Source organism: Cavia porcellus, unplaced genomic scaffold, assembly GCF_034190915.1.
Source record: "Cavia porcellus strain 051 isolate PalLab524CR breed Dunkin Hartley unplaced genomic scaffold, mCavPor4.1 scaffold_14, whole genome shotgun sequence".
Lineage (NCBI taxonomy): Eukaryota > Metazoa > Chordata > Mammalia > Rodentia > Caviidae > Cavia > Cavia porcellus.
Window position 1 is genome coordinate 24,812,261 of NW_026947497.1, and position 21,040 is coordinate 24,833,300.

General features: G+C 33.0%; 1 protein-coding gene across 2 annotated transcripts in view; it reads left to right on the forward strand.

Annotated features, from left to right (window-relative positions):
- Hspa4l (heat shock protein family A (Hsp70) member 4 like) overlaps positions 1–21,040 on the forward strand; it is a 47,727-nt gene that overhangs the window by 8,610 nt on the left and 18,077 nt on the right. For both annotated transcript variants that reach the window (XM_063260751.1, XM_063260752.1), the window contains exons 2-12: positions 1,767–1,824; positions 2,921–3,061; positions 9,015–9,137; positions 11,435–11,534; positions 11,880–12,013; positions 14,282–14,526; positions 14,666–14,742; positions 16,384–16,535; positions 16,903–17,009; positions 18,809–18,942; positions 20,669–20,868. In XM_063260751.1, the coding sequence (XP_063116821.1) occupies positions 1,767–1,824; positions 2,921–3,061; positions 9,015–9,137; positions 11,435–11,534; positions 11,880–12,013; positions 14,282–14,526; positions 14,666–14,742; positions 16,384–16,535; positions 16,903–17,009; positions 18,809–18,942; positions 20,669–20,868 (1,471 nt within the window). The remainder of the gene's footprint in view (positions 1–1,766; positions 1,825–2,920; positions 3,062–9,014; positions 9,138–11,434; positions 11,535–11,879; positions 12,014–14,281; positions 14,527–14,665; positions 14,743–16,383; positions 16,536–16,902; positions 17,010–18,808; positions 18,943–20,668; positions 20,869–21,040) is intronic.

A 21,040-nucleotide genomic window follows, 5' to 3' on the forward strand; every position in this document is an offset into this window, starting at 1 on the left:
GTTGGGAAGACTTAACTTTTAACTTTGTGAGGCAGGACACAATTGAAGGATTTCTGCAAAAGTCTCATGCTCTTAATCTTCAAGGGGCTTGCTTTGGCTTTCATATTGAGAACAGAATTACATGTCTTAGTTTTGTGTTGCTATATCAAAATACTTGAGACTGAGTAACATATAAAAGAGGCTTATTTGGCTCACAATGCTGGTAGCTAAAGGGCCCAAACCATGTGGTATAGGATTTTGGCAAAGGCATCTGCTAGCTGAGTAAAAACACCAGAGAAGTGGAAAGGAAACCAGTCACATACAGAAGGGGACAAGCACATGATTTGACTTCACTTTATAACAGCCTGTTCTCTGGGAACTAATCTAGTCACATGATACCTAACCTACTTTCTTAAAATGGGTATTAATCCCTCCTAAGAATGGTGCCTCAAAATCTAATCATCTCCTTCCAGGTCCTACCTCTTAAAGGTTCTACCACTGTGGTCTTATATCCAGAAACAAGATTCCTGCACTTAAATCTTTAGAGGACAAATTAATATAGCAATACTTTTATATCAGTCATTTCCTTTTCCAGAACATGAATGCATGTTCTGGAAATAAAGAATAAAGTTATAAAGAATAAAGAAATAAAGAATAAAGTTCTTTAATAAAGAACCTTACCCCCATGCCGGGGATTTAGGTCAACGGCATAAGCACCTTCCTGGCAAGCACTAGGTAGTGAGTTTGATCCCCTATAGAAAAAAAAAAAAAAAAAATTACTGTCTTTCTTGTCTTAATTCAGAAGTCAGTATTCTACCTTTTGCTAATATAAAAAGTGATTGTTCTACCTTTTGTTACTAGTCTTAATACTATATATTCTGTTGCTTTTTAAAAAATAAACTAAGTTTTTGACAGAGATTGTTGTATCTTGTGTTGTATATATAGAATATCTATAAATATTTGTTTGGATATTTCCCTGAAATGGTAGTTGATGAAAATGTTATTCTGTGCTTCCTTTTTTTTTGCATTGTTGGCAATTGAATTTAGGACCTTGCACTTGCCAGGCAGGCACTGTTCCACTGAGCCATATCCCCAGCTCCAAGACTTGCTTTTGTGTTACATTTAAATGCAATAATTAAAATAAGGAACCATTTGTATAATGTGCATCATATGTCAGGTATTCAAAGCATTTACATATGTTTACTAATCCTCACATAGTACTATGAGCAGATTAATATTGTTACTGTCTTCCATATGGAAAACTGAAGCAAATAATTGTCATGTAATTTCTGTACTCAGCTATTTAGTGGCAAAGAAAGATTTAAATCCAAGCAGCCTTGCCTTACGCCAAGGCTTGTGTCTGCATTGGTTGCTGGTCCTACCTATTGGCTTGTGTTGTTACTGTTGCCTCTGACAGTTTTATGCCACTAGTCCTGCTTGTCCATCCTGTGCACCTTGGCTGGAGACCTTTCTGTGTAGTTGACATTCCACCTGGCTCTGTGTCTTCCCGCAGTGTCTTTCACTTGGATCCCCAGTAATTTCGTTAATAGGTCATAGACCAATAGCATTGGAAAAACAATTTAGGAAAGCAACATACTCTTTAAAAATACCAACACTTACTCTGATCACTACTCCATTATTGAGAAAAGTTTAAAATTCTGTAAAATTTTGATCTATACTACATGTCTTCAAAATAGCATATTAAGCCTTTTAAATTTATTATGCAAAACAACACAATATAAAGATGCCATGGAAACAATTTTTTTTGTTGTTTTTCCTTTGTTTAGGGCCTGTATATCTTTGGGATCAAGAACTCGAGCCATTGGAAATGCAGCTAAAAGCCAGGTAAATTGTTAATATGAAATTTTGACTTAGAGGCAATATTAACTTAATCATGTTACTATTAATTTTTCTCCATTTTGTCACTTTCTGTGAGGGATAATCTCTCTAGATCAGACATTTCAATGACAAGTAACCAATGCCTTTGTAAAAGAAGGTGGAAAAATAGAAGAACAAATTTCCAGGGTAGCCCAGTATGGTTACTTTTTTATGGAACTTGTTTAGGTAAATATGTAGCCTTCTGAAAGGCTTATGAGTAGAACACTAATTTTCTTTTTGTTTTTACTTTTGTTTTTTAAGACAGGGTCTCTCTTTGCAGTTTAGACCATGAACTCAGTATGTAACTCAGGCTGGCCTGAACCTTGCAGTGATCTTCCTGCCTCAGCTTTCTTAGCATTGAGATGAGCCACCACACCTGGCTAGAACACTAATTTTTAACATTTGAGAATTTTTTCAGACTTTGATTTTTTTTTTTTTTTTTGTACCTGGAATGGAACTCAGGACCTTGAGTTTGCCACACAGGCACTTATACCACTGAGCTAAACCCCCAGCTGTTTGATTTTTTTGAACTTGGATTTTTTTGCACTAAAAATATTAGACAGTAAAACAAAAGTTGAATAAAAAACACAGTCATGAAAGTAAAAAGACATAAGAAATTCACAGGCATGGCGGTGCATGCCTGTATCCTAGTACTTGGAAGTACAGGATGTCGAGAGTTCAGTCTAGACTACTTACCAAGCCCCTTTCTCAAAAAAAAAGAAGAAATCAAAAAAGATACTAAGACATTGGAACAGAAGTGTTGAGGAAAAGAAAGAGATATGAATTGTAGAAAGGCTTTCATTTTACTATTTGAAAAATTTTAAAGTTTTGTGTTCTCACTCTTTTGAAGATACTATATTAATGCCTAGGAGGCGAATTTGGGAGGTAATGCTTACAGATACATATATTTTCATTGTATCACTTTATTATCATTAGGAAATCAGAAACCTGTTTATAATTCTGAACTTGGTTCTGTAGGGTGAGGGAACCTGGTAGCTTTAAGTATTAGAATAGTATTTTACATTCATTAAGAAATTGATATACAAGTATTTACTGCCAACAGATAGTCACCAATGTAAGAAATACAATTCATGGCTTCAAAAAGCTTCACGGGAGATCATTTGATGATCCGATCGTGCAGACAGAGAGAATCAGGCTTCCCTATGAACTGCAGAAGATGCCTAATGGAAGTGCAGGAGTTAAGGTAAGCTTTCTATTCCCATAGTACAAATGCATCTTCAAAATAAAGAAACCAGATATGATAATGTTGTTGTGATTTTTTTTTTCCCTCAGGATGTAGTACATAACACCCAAGGTAATATGCAGTTTTTGCAATAATTTCAAAGAATGCCAAAAATATTCTAATTTAAATAGTTTTTCAATGCAAATACTAATTTTATTGACAAAAAGTTATTAGGATTTGTAAAGCTAACTGCTTATGCAAGAGACTGCAAATTTTTATATGAAATGCAAATATGTTACCTAGAAAAATTCAATCAAAAATGCAGTTTTTATTTGAAAAGAAAAATTTCTAGTTTGTTCACTGTCATGGGCATTCCAAAAATGGAACACTGAATGTAAATGGGCTAAGGGATAAAGGCAAAGGCATATGTGGTACAAAAGTCTGAACCCAAAGAATATGTTGGTTCCTTTGAGTTTTTCTAATTTAGAGTCTATTTTTATAAGTATTAAAGCAAACTTTTCTTCTATGGGATGGATTCTGGATTTTTAATTCTACATCCCAGGACAGTTAGAAATTGGTTAATAAAAATGTGATTTTTTAAAAAAAATAGTAGGATTCCTCAAGATAGAGTTACTGAATGAGCTAACAGTTCTATTCTTTAGTTAGTATCCAAGAAACTTGAAATTCATGTATACACAGAAATTTATACATGAATATGCATAATGCCATTTTTGGGGAGGTAGGAGTTTGAGACTAGTCTCGCCATATGGTGCAAGCTGGCCTTGAACTCACAGACTAGCCTCAAACTCAAGGTGAATCTCCTCCCTTACCCTCCCAAGTCCTGGGATTAGAACCTAGCATATAATATTATTTATAATAGCCAAAAAGTAGAAAAATTCAAGTGTTTGTTAAATAATGGGTAAATAACATGTGACACATCTATACCATGGAACTTTGACCATAAAAAGAATGAAGTACTGATATGTCCTACAATATGCATGAGCTTTAAAACATTTTAAGTGAAAGAAAGCTGGTACAGAAGAACACATATATTAGGTACAAGATGAAGATTGTCCAGTCTCACTACTGTTGTTAAATATGTACTACCTAAAACTTTAACCAGAACAATTAAGAAAGTTAACATAGGAAACGAAGAGGTGAAGCTGCCCTTAGTCACAGATAACATGATTATTTACATAGAAGATCCAAAAAATTCCATCAAAAGACACCTAACTAATAAATTCAACAAAATGGCAGGACACAAAATAAACATCCAAAAATCAATAGCATTCTTACACATTGAAAAGGAAAACGCCAAGAAAGGAATCAGGGAACAATTCCATTCACAGCTTTAAAAAAAGCTACTTAGGAATTAGTCTAACCAAGCAAGTGAATATTCTATAATAAAAATTACACTATACTGAAAAAAAGAGAAGACTCAAAAATTTGAAAGACATCCTCTGTTCCTGGATAGGCAGGACAAAGATTGTTTAAAAAGCCATATTCCCAAAACTGGTATATAGATTCAGTGCTGTTCTAATCAAAATACCAACAGCATTCTTCATAGAACTTCACAGATATAAAAAAATCCTGGATTTCAAGTTATATTATGAAGCTATGGTGATAGACAATATAGGCATAAAAAATGGAATGCACATCAGTGGGACAGAATAAAAACTAGAGAAATAACCTAGGGTGCATTTAGCTATCATATCCTTGGACAAAGGGGCCAAAAACAGCCTGGAGAAAAGATAACTGCTTTATCAAATGGTGCTGGGAAAACTGATGATCTACATGCAGTAGTTCCATCTAGATATATATCTCTCACCTTATATTAAAATCAAAATGGATCAAAGACCTAGCTATTAAAACAGAAAAACCAAATCTGCTGGAAAATAAAAATATATAAAACTCTTGAAGACATGGCATAGACAAGGACTTTCTGAATAGAACCACAGTTGAACAAGAAATAACACCAAGAAGTGATAAATAGGACATCAAGTCAAAAGGTTTCTGCATAGGAAAAGAAACAACCATGAAAAACAGAAAAAGATTTTTGATAGCTACTCCTTAAGGGACCAATACCTAGAATGTATAAGGTACTCAAAAAGATAAATGAACCATTCAAAAATGTGAAATTGAAATGAATAGATACTTCTCAGGAAAAAAAATACAAATGACCAATAAATACATGAAAAAATGTTTATCATCTTTGGCCATTAGAGAAATGCACTTCAAAACAATACACTGTACTTAGTTATTCCAATCCCAGAAGAATGGGTATCATCATGAATTAAAAAGCAAGAAATGCTGGTGAGGTAGTGGGGGAAAGGAACCTTACATTGTTAGTGAGAATGTAAACTAGTACAAGTGTTACCAGGTAGCTCCTTCTAAAAATGGCTCACCAACTAAACAATTACCTGGTTCTGGGCTGCTCACCTCTCTGGTGATATAGTCCAGGTGCTCACCTCAAAGAACTCAATAAAGGCAAGCAAAAAGCAGTGGCCAAGTTTATCTGAAAAAGTAAAAGTGAAGAATGAGGGTTCTGCAGAGTGAGTTTGGACCAAGTTGAAGAAAAAGCAATAAAAGGACACCCTGAAGAAAACAGGGCTATTGACAGTGAAGAAAGTCAAGATAAGCAGACTGTTGGCATGTGGGCCTTTATGCAGTGCAAATCTTGAGGAAACCCACAAGAACTTCTATATACAGATCCTGAGAGGTAGTGCTAGGATCTTGTGCCTCTGGCTGACACCAGCTCTAGGCCATACTACAGAAACCCTTCTTCAAAGAAGTCCAAATGCAAGGCTTTGAAATCTGTTCTGGGGGGTCCTGTAGTTAACAGATACTTGCCCAGCCAGTTTGGCCACACCTTAATCTATCTCACAACCACTATGCACATCTGTATAGCAATTCCTCCAAAAACTAAAAACAGAAATTATTTTTGCCCCAGCTATACGTACTCTTCGGATATCTTACTAAAAAGTTAAACACATCATATTACAATGATAATGGATATTTATGTTTATTGCCACACAACTCAGAACAGCTAAATCTTGGAAACAGGCTATATGCCTATCAACAAATGAATAGATAAAGAAAATATGTATATACACAGTCGAGTACTAGCCAGCTATAAAGAAGGATAAGTTTCAGTAATTTGTAGAAAAAATGTATATACCTAGAGATGATCATGCTAAGTGAAATAAATCAGATACAGGAAGTTAAATATCACATGGTTTTTCTTAAGTGAGAAATTCAAAGTATAAATAAAGGCAAAATAAAAGAAATGATAGGAAACAGAGGTAAGACGTTGGAACCAATGGAATAGGGGTGTGAGGCAAGAGGGGTTGGAGGGTGTACCAATCAGTGCTTACAAGGTAGACATATGATGGCCAGCTACAGAGTCAGGTGTGGAATAATGCAAGAGGGTTGTGTGCACATTGGAGATTTGAAAGGTTCCATCAAAGTTGAAAGCCTGGAGCTCACTGTAGTGTCCTGTGTGAGACCACAAGAAGTTGAAAGTTCTGTGATGGAAGGCTGAAGAGTCTGTCTAGAAGCCAGGAGAGGATGTCCAAGGTGAAAGTGAAGACTGGCCTTCCTCCCGAGGAACAAAAGTATCCTCCTTTCTTAATTTCCATTGCATTCCATTCAGGCTAATAGCCTCTTGGTTGATGCTTCTCACACCCAGGGTGGGTCTTCTGTTTTCAGTAGATCCTTTCAGCTACACCCAGAATTATGCTATTCAAGTTGAGTTGGGAGTTTCTTATTCAAATTGACACAGTTAATTATCATGGAGAGGAAAGGAAGAGAAGAAGAGAAAGCAAAAAGGATTAACATGCAACATGTATATGTACAGACTTCCCACTATGAATGCATTTATTACATATTGCAACATGTGCTAATCAAATTTTTTAAAGTCTATTTAATCTTTTTGTTTTTCCCACCCCCTATCTTTATATTTGGAACGTTCAAATATAACAAATTACAGAAAAAGAAAGCTGATTAAGTGAATGCTGTATGTTGAGGAAAAGGGGAGGTGAAAAGTGACAGCTAATGGGTACTGAGTTTTTGAGAGGGTGATGAAATGTCCTGCAATTAGATCGTACTGATCAATATGCAATTTTGTGAATATACTAAAACCTGCTGAATTACACACTTCCAGAGGGCTAAATTTATGCTATGTGAATTGTATCGCAGTGAAGCTGTTTTTAAGAATGTATCAACATGTGTGCTGTGGAAGCTAAGTCAAAAACAAAACAGATAATGGAGCTGTATTTTAGCTAAAAATTTGCACACATATCAAGAGTTACGACCTAGGAAATTAGATGGGTTATGATAGCAAAATGGAGAGAAAAAATAAATTTAAGTACCCTTTGGATCTGGTAAACCCTGGTTAGAAATCACATGAGTAGTTTTATACCAGGTTAAACTTTAATTATGTTCTTTTGGTTTAATTCTTTAAAATGAAAAATGTATCTCATGCTTTGTGAATGGCTGGAGAAAGCACAATAAGTATTTTTTAAAACTACCAAAAACCTAATTTTTCAAATGATACAACTTTTGCACATTCACAGTCAGTGTCTGAAGGCTAGTTCAGAAGGTTTTTAAAATCAGGCCTGTATTGAACTGCCTTCATCTTTTTTAAGACTTAGCACTAGTATTCAACTCCTCATAAATACTCTTCTTTTTACATACACATTTGTTTGAATGTTTTGATATTTATTTCATCTAACAAAGTCCATACAAACAAAATCAGTATTACTGTACCCTTATAGTTACTAAAACTATGGTATTTGATTCCTTTTTTTCTTTTTTTTTAGTACCAGGGATCCAACTTACGACCTCAGGCTTGTTAGGAAGGCACTTATGCCACTGAGCTAAATCCTCAGCTCCTCTTTCTTCCCTTTTATTTACTGTGCTTTACTTAACTCTATATCCTTGGTTTCAAGGCAGTAATTTGACATAGCACTTGGTTTTAAACTTATTTGTAAATGGATTGGGGAAAAAAGGTATCAATTTTAGATCCAATCCAAAATAAATCTTGTATTATTGTACATATGTATTTACCCACAAAGATACTATACTGCTTGAGAGAGTCCTCCAGATCTCTTCCATAGAGCCTAGTATTATAGAATAAAATTACTCTACTTTGGTAATCCAGAGGTAAAAGACATTTTCCTTGATAAATTAAAAAATGTGAGTTTAATGATAGCTTTGTACTGTTTTTAAATTTTTTGTCTTGAAAGTTTAATTACTTGATTAAAGTACAGGTCCCTCAGTGTTCACTGGTCAACGATGACTTGGTAAAATTTAATTTTATGTTCCTATCTGTAGCCTACTCTTAAACCTGTGTATAAAATGTAGTAATTTCTTTAATACTTCAGGATATTAATAAGAAAAATGTAATTATTATTTAAATGAAACTAATTCATTAAGGGATTAGCCACAAAAAGGTAACACTTTTTCTAATGTAACTTTTAAATTTCATATTTAACTTTACACTTCATTAAGTTGTCTGTAGAAGCTTTGGAGTTACACATGTTAAATAAAAGAAAATTTTTTCCTGATATTTTCTTTTCCTTTTCCCAGGTGGCCATTAATGCTTTTATTTTAAACCCACTGAATTATAAGTTTCAAAAAAAAAATTTGATCTTTCTCTCTTTTACTGTTTATTGTATCATACTTGAAAAATAAATAATAAATTTTTTTTTTTGTGGAAAGTGGGGGATATAAGAGTTTAGAAACACTTGAAAGTAGTTTAGTTGTTTTAATACTATGTGTAAAATAGTGGACTCTCAGAAATGAGAGGTACAACTTTTCATTTAGGCATAGTCCTAGAAAATGTTTCTGGAATAAAACTTTAAGTTCAGAATTTTCTTTTTCACTGTTGTATATCTACTATGTATAAAGCATAACATCACTAAATATTTATTGGATGAGTAGAATAAATGACAGTCTCCACTTTTGATTTTAGGTGAGGTACCTAGAAGAAGAGAGACCTTTTGCAATTGAGCAAGTTACTGGAATGCTATTGGCCAAACTTAAAGAGATTGCAGAAAATGCTTTAAAGAAACCAGTAGCAGACTGTGTGATTTCAGTAAGTTTTACTTCAGTGAATCATATTTTCTAGTATTCATGTTACGTAGAAATTCTTTCCTTGATACTTTCATTCCTTATGCAGGAAATAACCTAAATTAATTGAGAACTAGTAAAATTTTTCTCTGGTAAAATTTAGGAGTAAAATTCCTATAAAATCAGTTGTGATAATCAGTGAATCTCATTGTGTGAATTTTTAGTGGCTGTTGCACCTGTCACTTACATAAGAAATCTGGTTTTTTTTTTTTTTTAAAGAATCTGCTTAAGTGGCCCTTAACTGCCCACTTCCAAGGACCTTAATATTTTTGATAGAATATGAAGTTCCCATTTGAGAGTATGAGGTGTTTATATATTGTGTCAGAAAGAAATATCTTTTTTTAAGGATCCTTAATAAAATATTAAATTATTTACCTTCCATGTCTCTTGAAATTCCACTACTGTTATTTAATTTACATAATGTTGTCTTAAAATGGACATTCCTATATGTCTCATGTCATCAGAAAAAAGAATCAGATTGTGAATGCTTAAGTAAATATAGTAATTCATTGGCATTTGGAATTTGGAAGCTTAACATTTTTCATCCATTTAATAATATAAATAGTTTACCATTGATTAGGCACTATTTTAGTTATTTTGTATGTTTTAGTTCAGTCTTCAGAATCATCTGATGGGGATATTAGCTTCAGCTTTTTCAGATTAAACATTTGAGGGGTATAATTCATTCTCAAGCTCATGCTTGTAACTGTCATTACAAACTGTCACCTGAGTATGTCCAGTGATTAAAAATTAAAAACTTGTCTTAATTTCAGATTTCTCCTAATTTAACCTTACTTCATTTTATTTATTCCCATGTCAGAAATTAGTGTCAAAACAATAATAACTTTCAACTGTAACTAACTTTGTAGTTGGTATAGCTGACCCCATTGTAAGCTCTACAAGGACAAATATTTTTGTCAGTTTTGTGTCCTAGTAAATAGAAAATTGCTTAGCTCATAAGCTTAATGAATTTTAGATAAACCATACATCGTAAGATTTTTGTCTTATAACAAAATTAGCTTGATATTTATCAATTAGCTTGATATTTAGCAGAATTTAAAAAAAATATAAAGAGGAGACTGCTTACAGTTGAAGAGGCCATAATTATTCTATGTATGACTACACTTCATAATTATCTTTTTAGAAATTCATAGACTAAAAGATTGCTTACCTTGATAGAAATACACATAGATGAATATTAGCTTTAAATCTGAGTATAATTTTTAGTGGAAATTTTTTACTGATTATAAAAGAAATACATGCACATAACTTCCTTGTAACACATATTTCTCTTTTTTGAATACATAGTGGGTTTTTTGTTTTGTTTTGGTTTTGGTTTTTTTGGTACCAGGGATTGAACTCATGACCTTATTCTTGCCAGGTGCTTGTGCCACTAGGCTAAATCCCCAGCCAGGAAACAGTCATTGTAAACAGCTGGGATTTTATTCTTCTGGTTATATATGCATAATGAAACTATACTAGATATGACTTTATTAATATGATGTACTATTCCATGATAATACAGATCTACCTAATTCTGACAGTTATGTAAAATCCCATTCTATGGATATATACTATATTTAATCACATTTTAGCAGCCTTAGGTTTTTACTTTTTTATTATTAAAGATTAACATTTCTAACAGTCCAGTGTATTAGTCCATTTTTCATTATTATATCAAATATGTTAGGTAGAAAAACTTTATAAAAAAGTGTGATTATTTAGCCCACAGGTTTGGAAACTGAAAGTCCAAGATCAGTTAAACCCCATTAATTTGGCCTCTGCTAAGAGCCTAATAATAGTATTATGACAAGAATGTATGTGGAAAGAAGGATTACATTGCCAGATAGGAAGTATTGGGGTCCAACAGTCTCTACCCAAGCGGTCGCCACCAGTTGACCTGAGGACCTTCCACTAGCCTCATCTCTAAAGAGTTACACTGAAAAAGAGGCACAGTGAAAACCTAGTTTCTAATAATAAGGGAACAAACACTATCCAAACCATAGCAAATCGTAATATAAGAAGGGTTTAAATTAACCAAATATTGGTAGTTCTGCCATTTAATTAATTACTTTCACTGATGCTTATATTGTAGGGCAAATTTTTATAGTATAGAAATGGTTAAAAACATTTTTATTTAATTAAAACAACATTCTTTACTTTAAACTTCTGCAACTTTTAGTGCAGTTAATTTAAATTTTTCTTTGATGAAATATTTAAAATATCGAGCTAATACATTTAATTAATTTTTTTAAATACCAGGTTCCTAGCTTTTTCACTGATGCTGAGAGAAGGTCTGTGCTAGCTGCAGCTCAGGTTGCAGGCTTAAATTGTTTAAGACTAATGAATGAAACTACAGCAGGTAAGCACTCTGCAGTTTTGAGAATCACTATCAGAAAGGTTATTTTCTCTTTAGTAATATAGTTATATTTAACTCTTGTTATACATTGGTTCTCATAAGCTTGTTGCTTTGGAGTACAACATTTTGGCAAAAGTTAAATACATCTTGTTGGCTATAAGAGTAACTACTGTTATAGACTTACAGATGACAAGGGCATTAAAAAACCAACTTTGTGAAAAGTGAATTTATTTTTTAAACTAATAATTATAGTACTGTGTACTAAAAGCACAGTATCAAATTAACTTATCTCTTGTTCTCTAAGTAATTGTGACACTAGTATTAACCTGATTCTTTGTTCTTACATAGTTGCGCTAGCATATGGAATTTATAAACAGGATCTTCCATCATTAGATGAGAAACCAAGAAATGTAGTATTTATTGATATGGGACATTCTGCCTATCAGGTCTCAGTTTGTGCTTTTAACAAAGGAAAACTTAAAGTAAGTAAATAAATAATTTGCTATATTTCACTTTCATTATTAAAGAACAGATTATATAGAGAACTTTCTTACCTAGGCTTTAGCCTTGGCCCTACCCCTTAAAAACTGACCTTGTAGGTTTTTAACCTCTTTAAATTTTAGTTTTCCTGTCTTGAGATAATATCAGTAACCATCTTCTAGACTTTTTTGAGGAAAACGTATAATGTATATAAAAATGAGTGGGATGCCTAGCTTATAATACCTTTTGCAATAATTTACAACTATTTTTGTTGTTTTTCTTGAGGGGTTTAAAATAGTATTCAAGGTGCATAAATAATCATACAGGAAATGTTTTCTAAAATGATTACTACTATTTTGAAGTCTTTCTAGAAGTTCTAATTATAAATTTCTATAATATAGCATTTACTTCTATGTGTTTATCTTCTTATGGTCTCTACTTAGTTTTCTATTCATTTTTACATGGATTGTCTAACCTTACGCTCTCTCCACTATACATTAATAGGAGAGGTTACTGAGGAGACAGTGTGCTTTGGTTTATCCAACTCTGCAAGAGCCTTTTTTCCTACAGTTTTATATAATAACATCCTTGTAATCAGGACATTAAAGGAAAATGACTCGTGGTGAATATAGGGGAGCTTTTTTTTAGTATAAATGAGTTTACTTCTTTTAGCCTTAAATTTTAACATAACTTTGTTTTGTTTTTTGAGACAGGGTCTCGCTATGTAGTTTTGGCTGGCCTTAAACTCCTGGGGATCCCCCTGCCTCAGCCTCCTGAGTGCTTGGGACTCTAGGTGTGTGTGCAACTGCACCCAGTTAACATAACTTAAAAAGAGCATTTTTCTTTATTTTTTAGTAGATAACAGTGTAGTAATGTATAATTTTTAGATCGTAGCAGCTTTCAAAAGTAATAAAGACTATGACCCTTTCTCCCAAAAGAATTTATACTTGCAGTAGTCACATACATACTGAGATAATTTTAGCATTTGATTTTGGATAATACTGGACTTTACAAGCAATTATTTCATTGATCCTCCATGCTAATCTTTTGGGAAGACATCACACTCAGATTGTGCTCACATCCTATTGTGAGGTATCTCATTCCCGACTCCTCCTCATATACACACTATCTTGTGAAGAAAGAGCTGATGAACCACACCAGCAATGGGATTCATTTTGTAGTAGCAACTATAGGTAGTCATTGTACCCAAGGGACTAGGTATCTTGGTCCACAGTATTGAAGTTCTGGGACTTATATATACTTTTTATAGAAGTACTAGCTGGGAGCCTGTTGTTCAAGGAGTGTGTGTGTGTGTGTGTGTGTGTGTGTGTGTGTGTGTGTGTTTTGGGACAGGATCTTACCTTGCAGTTCAAGCTGGCCTTAAATACTTATGTAGTCCAAGCTGGCCTCAAACTTTCAGTGATCCTCCTGCCTCAGCATCCCACGTCATCACACCCAGCTCATCAATGAGTTTATTTAATACTTTCTCTGTACTGTATTTGTTTCTGTTTTCTATTTTGTTGTCTCATGTATTCTTTTCTGTTTTTTCCCCCTCCTTTGAGATGGAATCTTACTATATTGCCCAACTTGAACTCAAGCTGTCAATTCTTCCGCCTCAGCTTCCTGAGTATCTGGGATTATAGGCATGCACCACCATGCCTGATTTCATGCATTAAGTTTTTGTAAAAGTTATCTGGAGTCATTTTTGTTTTTCTTTTTCTTTTTTGGTACTAGGAGTTGAATTTAGGACTTATACTTGACAGGCAGATGCCATGCTGCTTAGCTATACCTCCAGCCCTGGAGTTTTATTTTTTGCTGTTTTAAGTAATAGCAGGCCTAAACACTGATCTGTATAGTAAACACTTACAGTATTTTAGATTTAATTTTTAAATCTGCTTTTTAAAATTAGTTTGTTTCTTGTTCATATCCTTGGACATGTTCTTTACTCTCTTAAACTAGGTTTTTAGTACAATACTATTGTGGAACCAAAGAATATCAGCTAATGAAATTATAATTTAATTATTTCAGAATTAGAATTGTTCTTTAAATTATGCTATATGGTTCAATTATATAAGCCATATATTTAAGAGTAAGAAGATATGTTAGTTAAATATAGGTGATAATATAACACTGATTCCAAATTTGGCACCTCTGTGAGTCAAAAAAGTTCCTTGTTTTCTTTTTATTTTTTATTATCATGTTGGAAGATTTTCTTTTCCTTTTTTAATCTGTATTTCTGAAAATTCAGTTTTACTTTTTTAATTAAACAGGTCTTGGCTACTACTTTTGATCCATATTTGGGTGGCAGAAACTTTGATGAGGCTTTAGTAGACTACTTCTGTGATGAGTTCAAGACCAAATATAAGATAAATGTGAAAGAAAACTCTCGGGCCTTGTTGCGTTTATATCAGGAATGTGAAAAACTAAAGAAGCTAATGAGTGCAAATGCATCAGATCTTCCGCTGAACATTGAGTGTTTCATGAATGACCTTGATGTTTCTAGTAAAATGAACAGGTACCATGTATGTTTTCAGTTTGAAAAGTATTTGTGTATTTCATGTTTAGATCACATCTGATTCTTTTTTATGCTGGTATTTTAGAAATCATATGCAACCTTTTATACCAAAACAATGTTTTTTTTCTGTTTCTCACAGGGCTCAGTATGAACAATTATGTGCTTCCCTTTTGGCCAGAGTTGAACCACCTTTAAAAGCAGTAATGGAACAGGCTAGTAAGTAGAAATTTCTGTCAGAATTGAACTGTGTAGTAAAAGCAATAAAAACTTCATTTTCTTTGAAACATATTTCTCATTTTTAGAGAAGGCTGTTATGCCAAAGATATAGCTTAGGGTCATAAGTGCCTGCCTGACAAGCATAAGGTACCAAAAAAGAAAAATGGAGATGGCTATTACATTCTTTATTCATAAAAGGGTGCTTAGAATTCTGGCATTCTGAGAATTCTTTCATGTGTATTTTATTGTTTACATCACAAAATTTAGGATACATCCATTTGGAGGTTTTATATGTAAGGTTAGAAAATTTGTAAAATGAAATTAAGGTAGAAATGGGAATATAATTGCTTTTTTAAAAGATTTTTGGTAACCAAACCCAGACAGTGGCACATGCCTATAATCCCAGCTACTCAAGTGGGCAACTTACCAAGACCTTGCTCAAATAAGAAATAAAAAAATATAAACCATGACAACCACTATGCACATGACTTAAAGATATCTCTAAAAACTAAAAGCAAAAATTCTGTTTGACACACATATACCTCTGCTGGGTGTCTTCTTCAAGACTGAAAAGTTAAAAGATAACATATTACGGTGATACATAAATACCCATGTTTATAGCACCACAATTCATAATAGCTAAATTTTGGAAATACCCTATATGCTCATCAACAGATAAATAAAATTTGGTATCTATACACAATGAGTATAGATATCACAAAAAAATTTTTAAATACCACAAAAATTTTTTTGAGCTACAAAAAATTCAGCCACAAAGAAACATAAGTATTAGTCAATTTTAGGGGAATAGGTGATCTTGAGACTATAATGCTAAATAAAATCAACCAATCACACAGAAAGTTAAATGTTACAGGAAAATGCCTACATAAAAATAAAGAGCAAAATAAGAGAGAGATGATAGGAAACAGGTAGATAAACTTTAGGGAGTTGAAAATGGACCTGGAGTAGAGGGAAGGGTGAGATGGGAGAGAGGAAGAGAAAGTAAAAAAAAAAAAAAAATGATCAAGATGTGATATGTATATATATCAATTTCCCAAAATTATGTATCACAGATACATACCTATAAAAGTGAACAATTAAAAAGGGCTGGAGTAAAACAAAAAGGGTTGAGACTCTAGTAGAGTACCTGGCCTAGAGTGCACAAGGTCAGTCACACACATAAAAAACAGTTTTGGTAACCAGTTAAAATTAAAAACACCTTCTATAGAAGTTTGTGATGTAAATGGACTCTAAAGAGATTTTTTAAAATCCAGAAGTGCTTGTCTGTCCCTTATGTCACTCCAGGAATCTGGACCAAATCAAATGCTGATGATGTAGATAATCAATACTTACCAACTTTGGATGTTTTCAGAATTTGTTTTTAATTTTGTTTTATCTTCTTTTGAGCATATTAAAAAGTCTACCTTTAGAAAAATACTTTCAAGCATGTGGTATGGTAGCATATGCCTGTAAACCCAGCATCTGGGAGGCTGAGGCAAGAAGATCACAAGTCCAGTTTCAGCTACACAGCAAGACCCTGTTTCAGGCCCCCTCCTCCAAAAGATACTTTACAAATCCTACCGTTCAAAGACTTTTCAAGAGTATCTTATTTTTCTCATCGAAAAACATTTTATTTTTCAGACTTACAACGTGAAGACATAAGCAGTATAGAAATTGTAGGAGGAGCAACGCGTATTCCTGCAGTAAAAGAACAGATTACTAAATTCTTTCTTAAAGATATCAGTACCACTTTAAATGCTGATGAAGCAGTTGCAAGAGGATGTGCATTACAGGTTCTTATTTTTTTCTGTGTTTTGCTAGAAGGGGTGATAGGTCTAAAGTAGTCTGTTAGATATTATTCCAAACACCTGTCAATAAGTCTGAATTCTTGTTTTTATATCTGCACTGAATTTTTTATATCTGTACTGAAAGATCATTTATTTTATAAATTCTTAGAATTATGTCCATTTAAAATTCCTTTGGAGTTTTAAAAATTTCATTACATTAACTTTTATAAAGTCACACAAAAAGTTCTCTCTCTCTTAACTAAAAAATAGGAATTTTTAAAATATAAGTTTTAGTAGAACTTCATTAAGCAGTTCAGTCAGGGTAAAATAAGGTTATATCTATTGATTCAAATATGGTACACTTATTTTTCAGTGTGCAATTCTCTCACCAGCATTTAAAGTACGTGAATTTTCTATAACAGACATTGTTCCCTATTCAGTCATGTTAAGATGGAGGACTTCTTTTGAAGATGGAACTGGGTGAGTTATTTTTAAAATCTTGGTTAAAGCCTATCATAAATCTTTAACCAATTTAACCTATTTTTTCTAAGTTAAAGGCATTTATACTTGTTAAAATTCTATCAGATATTTCAAAATAAAGTATTAGAGTGTAAATATGATAAAACCATGATGCTTGTTTTTTACAATATACAGGTATTAAATCTATGTTTGCCATATCTCAACTTCTAAGGTTAGCCCACTTTACAGAGGTAATCATTTTTCATAGCTAATGTTATCTCTGTAGACTTTGTCTTTGAATGTCCATAAATAAAAGCATGCACCATGCTGTTTAGTACATATGTCATTTTATATCTCCAATGCATCTTGCTTTTATGTTAACAAACAATACTTTTCCATGTTAACAGACAATACTTCAAGTTTATATGCTATAATAAACTTAACCAAGACACTGGTAACTTAATAATTCTTCTGTCTTAAGCGATATTATTAGAAACACATTTGAGTATATACTCAACTGTGTCTGGTAAAGGAATAAAGGACTAGAATTGTTGACCTAGAGTATGCACATTATTTTCACTAAATGGCCAACTTAAGTCACTAAAAAATTATGGTAATGTGTATTCCTGCAACATTCATGAGATAACCTGTCCTGATACATTTTCTTCTATACTTGTAAATGTGACATACTGATATTAGAAAACAGTTTCTCACTGTTGCTAATTAAATCTTTTGTTAACATCTGCATTTCATTCACCATACATTGCCCACAACTGAAGTAGCTTGCTTTCCTACCAAAATCAAGATTGGTGTTTGATGGCTGGGAATATTGGCGCAAACCTGTAGTTTCACCACTTGAGAGGCTAAGGCAGAAGGATTGCCATGAGCTCAAGGTCAATTTGTGCCACATAGTGAGTTCAAGGCCAGCCTGAAGTATGTATTGAGACACTGTCTCAGAGAAAAGAAAAACAGGATTGATGTTTAAGCATTTTACTTGCCTACTTTTCAGCAATAGAACCTGCAGAATGCTCTAAAGCTATACTCACGTTATGAAGTTCCTCTCACTTTTTTTTTGTACTAGGAATTGAACTCAAGACCTTGCACTTGCCAGGCCCTGTATCCCTGCCCCCTCTCAGATTTTTGTTCTGTGTTTTAGGTACCAATATTCCCAAGAAATTGAAAGATTATGAAATTGTACAGATTTCAAAAATGTGGATTATTAGTCTAATCTGAACGACTTGTAGAGCACTTAAATGGCTTGTTTTAGTGTAAGTTTTGAGGAAAGAAGAGTACTGTTATATTCTCTCTTCTTGTCCTGACCTTAGTTTTTCACCCTGTGTTAATTTAAAATTATTTCCAAATAGAAGGTCTTTTTAAAAAGGTAGCTGTAAGTGCTGGCGATTTAGTTCAGTGGTGTAAGCACCTGCCTGGCAAGCCTGTGGTTGTTTGATCGATCCCTGGTACCAAACAAAACAAAACAAAAAAGGGTAGCTGGTATTAAAGAAAGTTATATATGGCAAGTATTTTTGGAGGTTAATGGGAAGAACCTGGTCCTTGAGTATATTGACCTCAGAATGCATATATTGTCAGGTAATATATTTTTGTACTATTATAGAATTGTCTTACTGTGGTAGACATTCTGAGAACTTTGAGCTATAAATTTGTCACAATGACTGTAACAAAAATCTGTGTTTTTTCTTACATTTGTACATAGATGTCTTTGTAGTTGTTCCTTATGAATTACAGATGAATGGATTCTGTAATTAGGTTCGTGAGCAGCTCTCTATTTGTTTTTGAGTGTCTTTTCCATTGCATTTTAGGGAATGTGAAGTATTCTGTAAGAACCATCCTTCTCCATTCTCAAAAGTCATTACTTTCCACAAGAAGGAGCCATTTGAACTAGAAGCATTTTACACTAACTTACATGAAGTGCCTTACCCTGATCCAAGAATTGGTAAGAAAACTCAACAAAAAAAAATCTATAATTTTTTATCTTTATAATTAATGCATAGAATCAAAGAGACAATGTGACATTTCAGCTAAATCAGCCCAGGATTTTCCAAGAAAGATAGTTGTACTTTCTCCCAAATATGCACTTTTTTTGTGCTTAGTTTATTTCTAGAATAATTATACATAGTTTGAGTATTTTTAATTCATTTCAACTTTTATATTTAAAATGCTCTACAATTGACCAGAAGAATTTGTGAGTATATTTTAGCACAAATTAAATTGTGCTTCCATACTGACTTCTGATTTTAAAATTTGTTCACAAGCAATAGCTACAATGTTTATTAGATTAATCTGAAAGTGAAAACAAGAAATTATAATACCAATTTTAACTGAGTAATCATTTTAGATGCTATAAAGCAAAATTTAAAAGTTATAGCATTTAAAGAGAAGCAGTTTTGGGCAAGTGATTTAGCTCAATGGCATAAGCGCCTGCCTGGAAAGTGTGAGGTCATGAGTTCAATTCCTGGTATCAAAAAAAAAAAAGAGAGAGAGAGAAGAAATTTTTAAATTTTAAAATTGTCTGTATATTGATAGGTCAAAAAGGAGACTATTATTTATTTATTTTTGGTACTAGAGATCGAACTCATGACCTCGTGCTTGCCAGGCAGGTGCTTACATAGTTGAGCTAAATCCCCTGCCCTAAATATTATTTAAAGCAGAAGTTACTGTGTGTTAGTTAACTACGGATGCTAAGTACCATAAGCTAAATGGCTTAAACAGTAGACATATACAGAGTCCGCCAAAAACTGTATATACACTTCAGCAGTTCACTAAATGGATGCTAATGGCTACACTTTGAGCACATCTTGTAATTGTAGAGATCAAAGGTAACTTCATATTTATCTCATGATAGTACAGTATTAAGATATTTATACAAATTTTTCTTTTCCTGGTGTACTTTTTTTGCAGGCTATACTGTCTCAGTTGTGGAAGCTAAAATTCTGAAATGAAGATATTAACAAGTGTGATTTGTTCTGAGGGCTATAAAGGAAGGATCTATTTTAATTCACTTTTGTTGGTTTCTAGATTTCTCTCTCACATTTGTATGTGTCTGTCTTCAAATTTCTCTTCTAGAAGGGAACCAGTCATACTGAATTAGGGCATATCCTAATGATCTCATTTCAATGTAATTACCTCTAAAGATTCTGTCTTCATAAATAATCACATCTTAAGTTACTAGGGTGGTTAGAACTTCAACATATGAATGTTGGGATATACCTCAATTCATAAAAAAGGTCATCCAAAGTTTTTACTGCCCAATTTTTTTGTGTGGCATTCTCTCTTAATTTTGCTTTGAGAAATTCAAAAATGTCTAGACTTCTTATTTACACACTACCAGGATGATTATGATTTGTAAATTTAACACCAAATAGGTTATACATATTTTGTTCTCAGGTTCAGGAATTGAATTTTATTATTTTGGTTTTAGAGTTGCAGCATACTACAACTCTCTTTTTCATAGCACTGATAATTTAGAGCAAGTTACTTGACCATTTTGAGTCTTAATACCAGGTTTGCCTTGATGTGAGATACCTTGGCGAAGTGCGTTCTCCATAGTAATGTTAATCAAGATCTGATCACAATTTTACGATAATTTGCCATGATTTTAAAGATGACAATCCAAAGTATTGACTAAAAATTGATACTGATCAAAACTGTTTTTCTTTAAGGGACCTTCACTATTCAGAATGTTTTCCCCCAATCTGATGGTGATAATTCCAAAGTAAAGGTTAAAGTTCGTGTTAACATCCATGGAGTCTTCAGTGTGGCTAGTGCATCAGTAATTGAGAAGCAGAATTTTGAAGGGGATCATAATGATGCTCCTATGGAAACTGAAGCTTCATTTAAGAGTGAAAACAAAGATGATTTGGTATGTAGAAATCCTATCTCAAGGCTCCTATGATATATAATATATATATATATCATGTGATATATATATCATATATATTATTTTAATCATAACTTGGTACTTTTAGCAGGTGAGTATATTAATTTGAGGTTTTTCTTTGACTTTCTGCTATATGATCAGTGTGAACTTTATT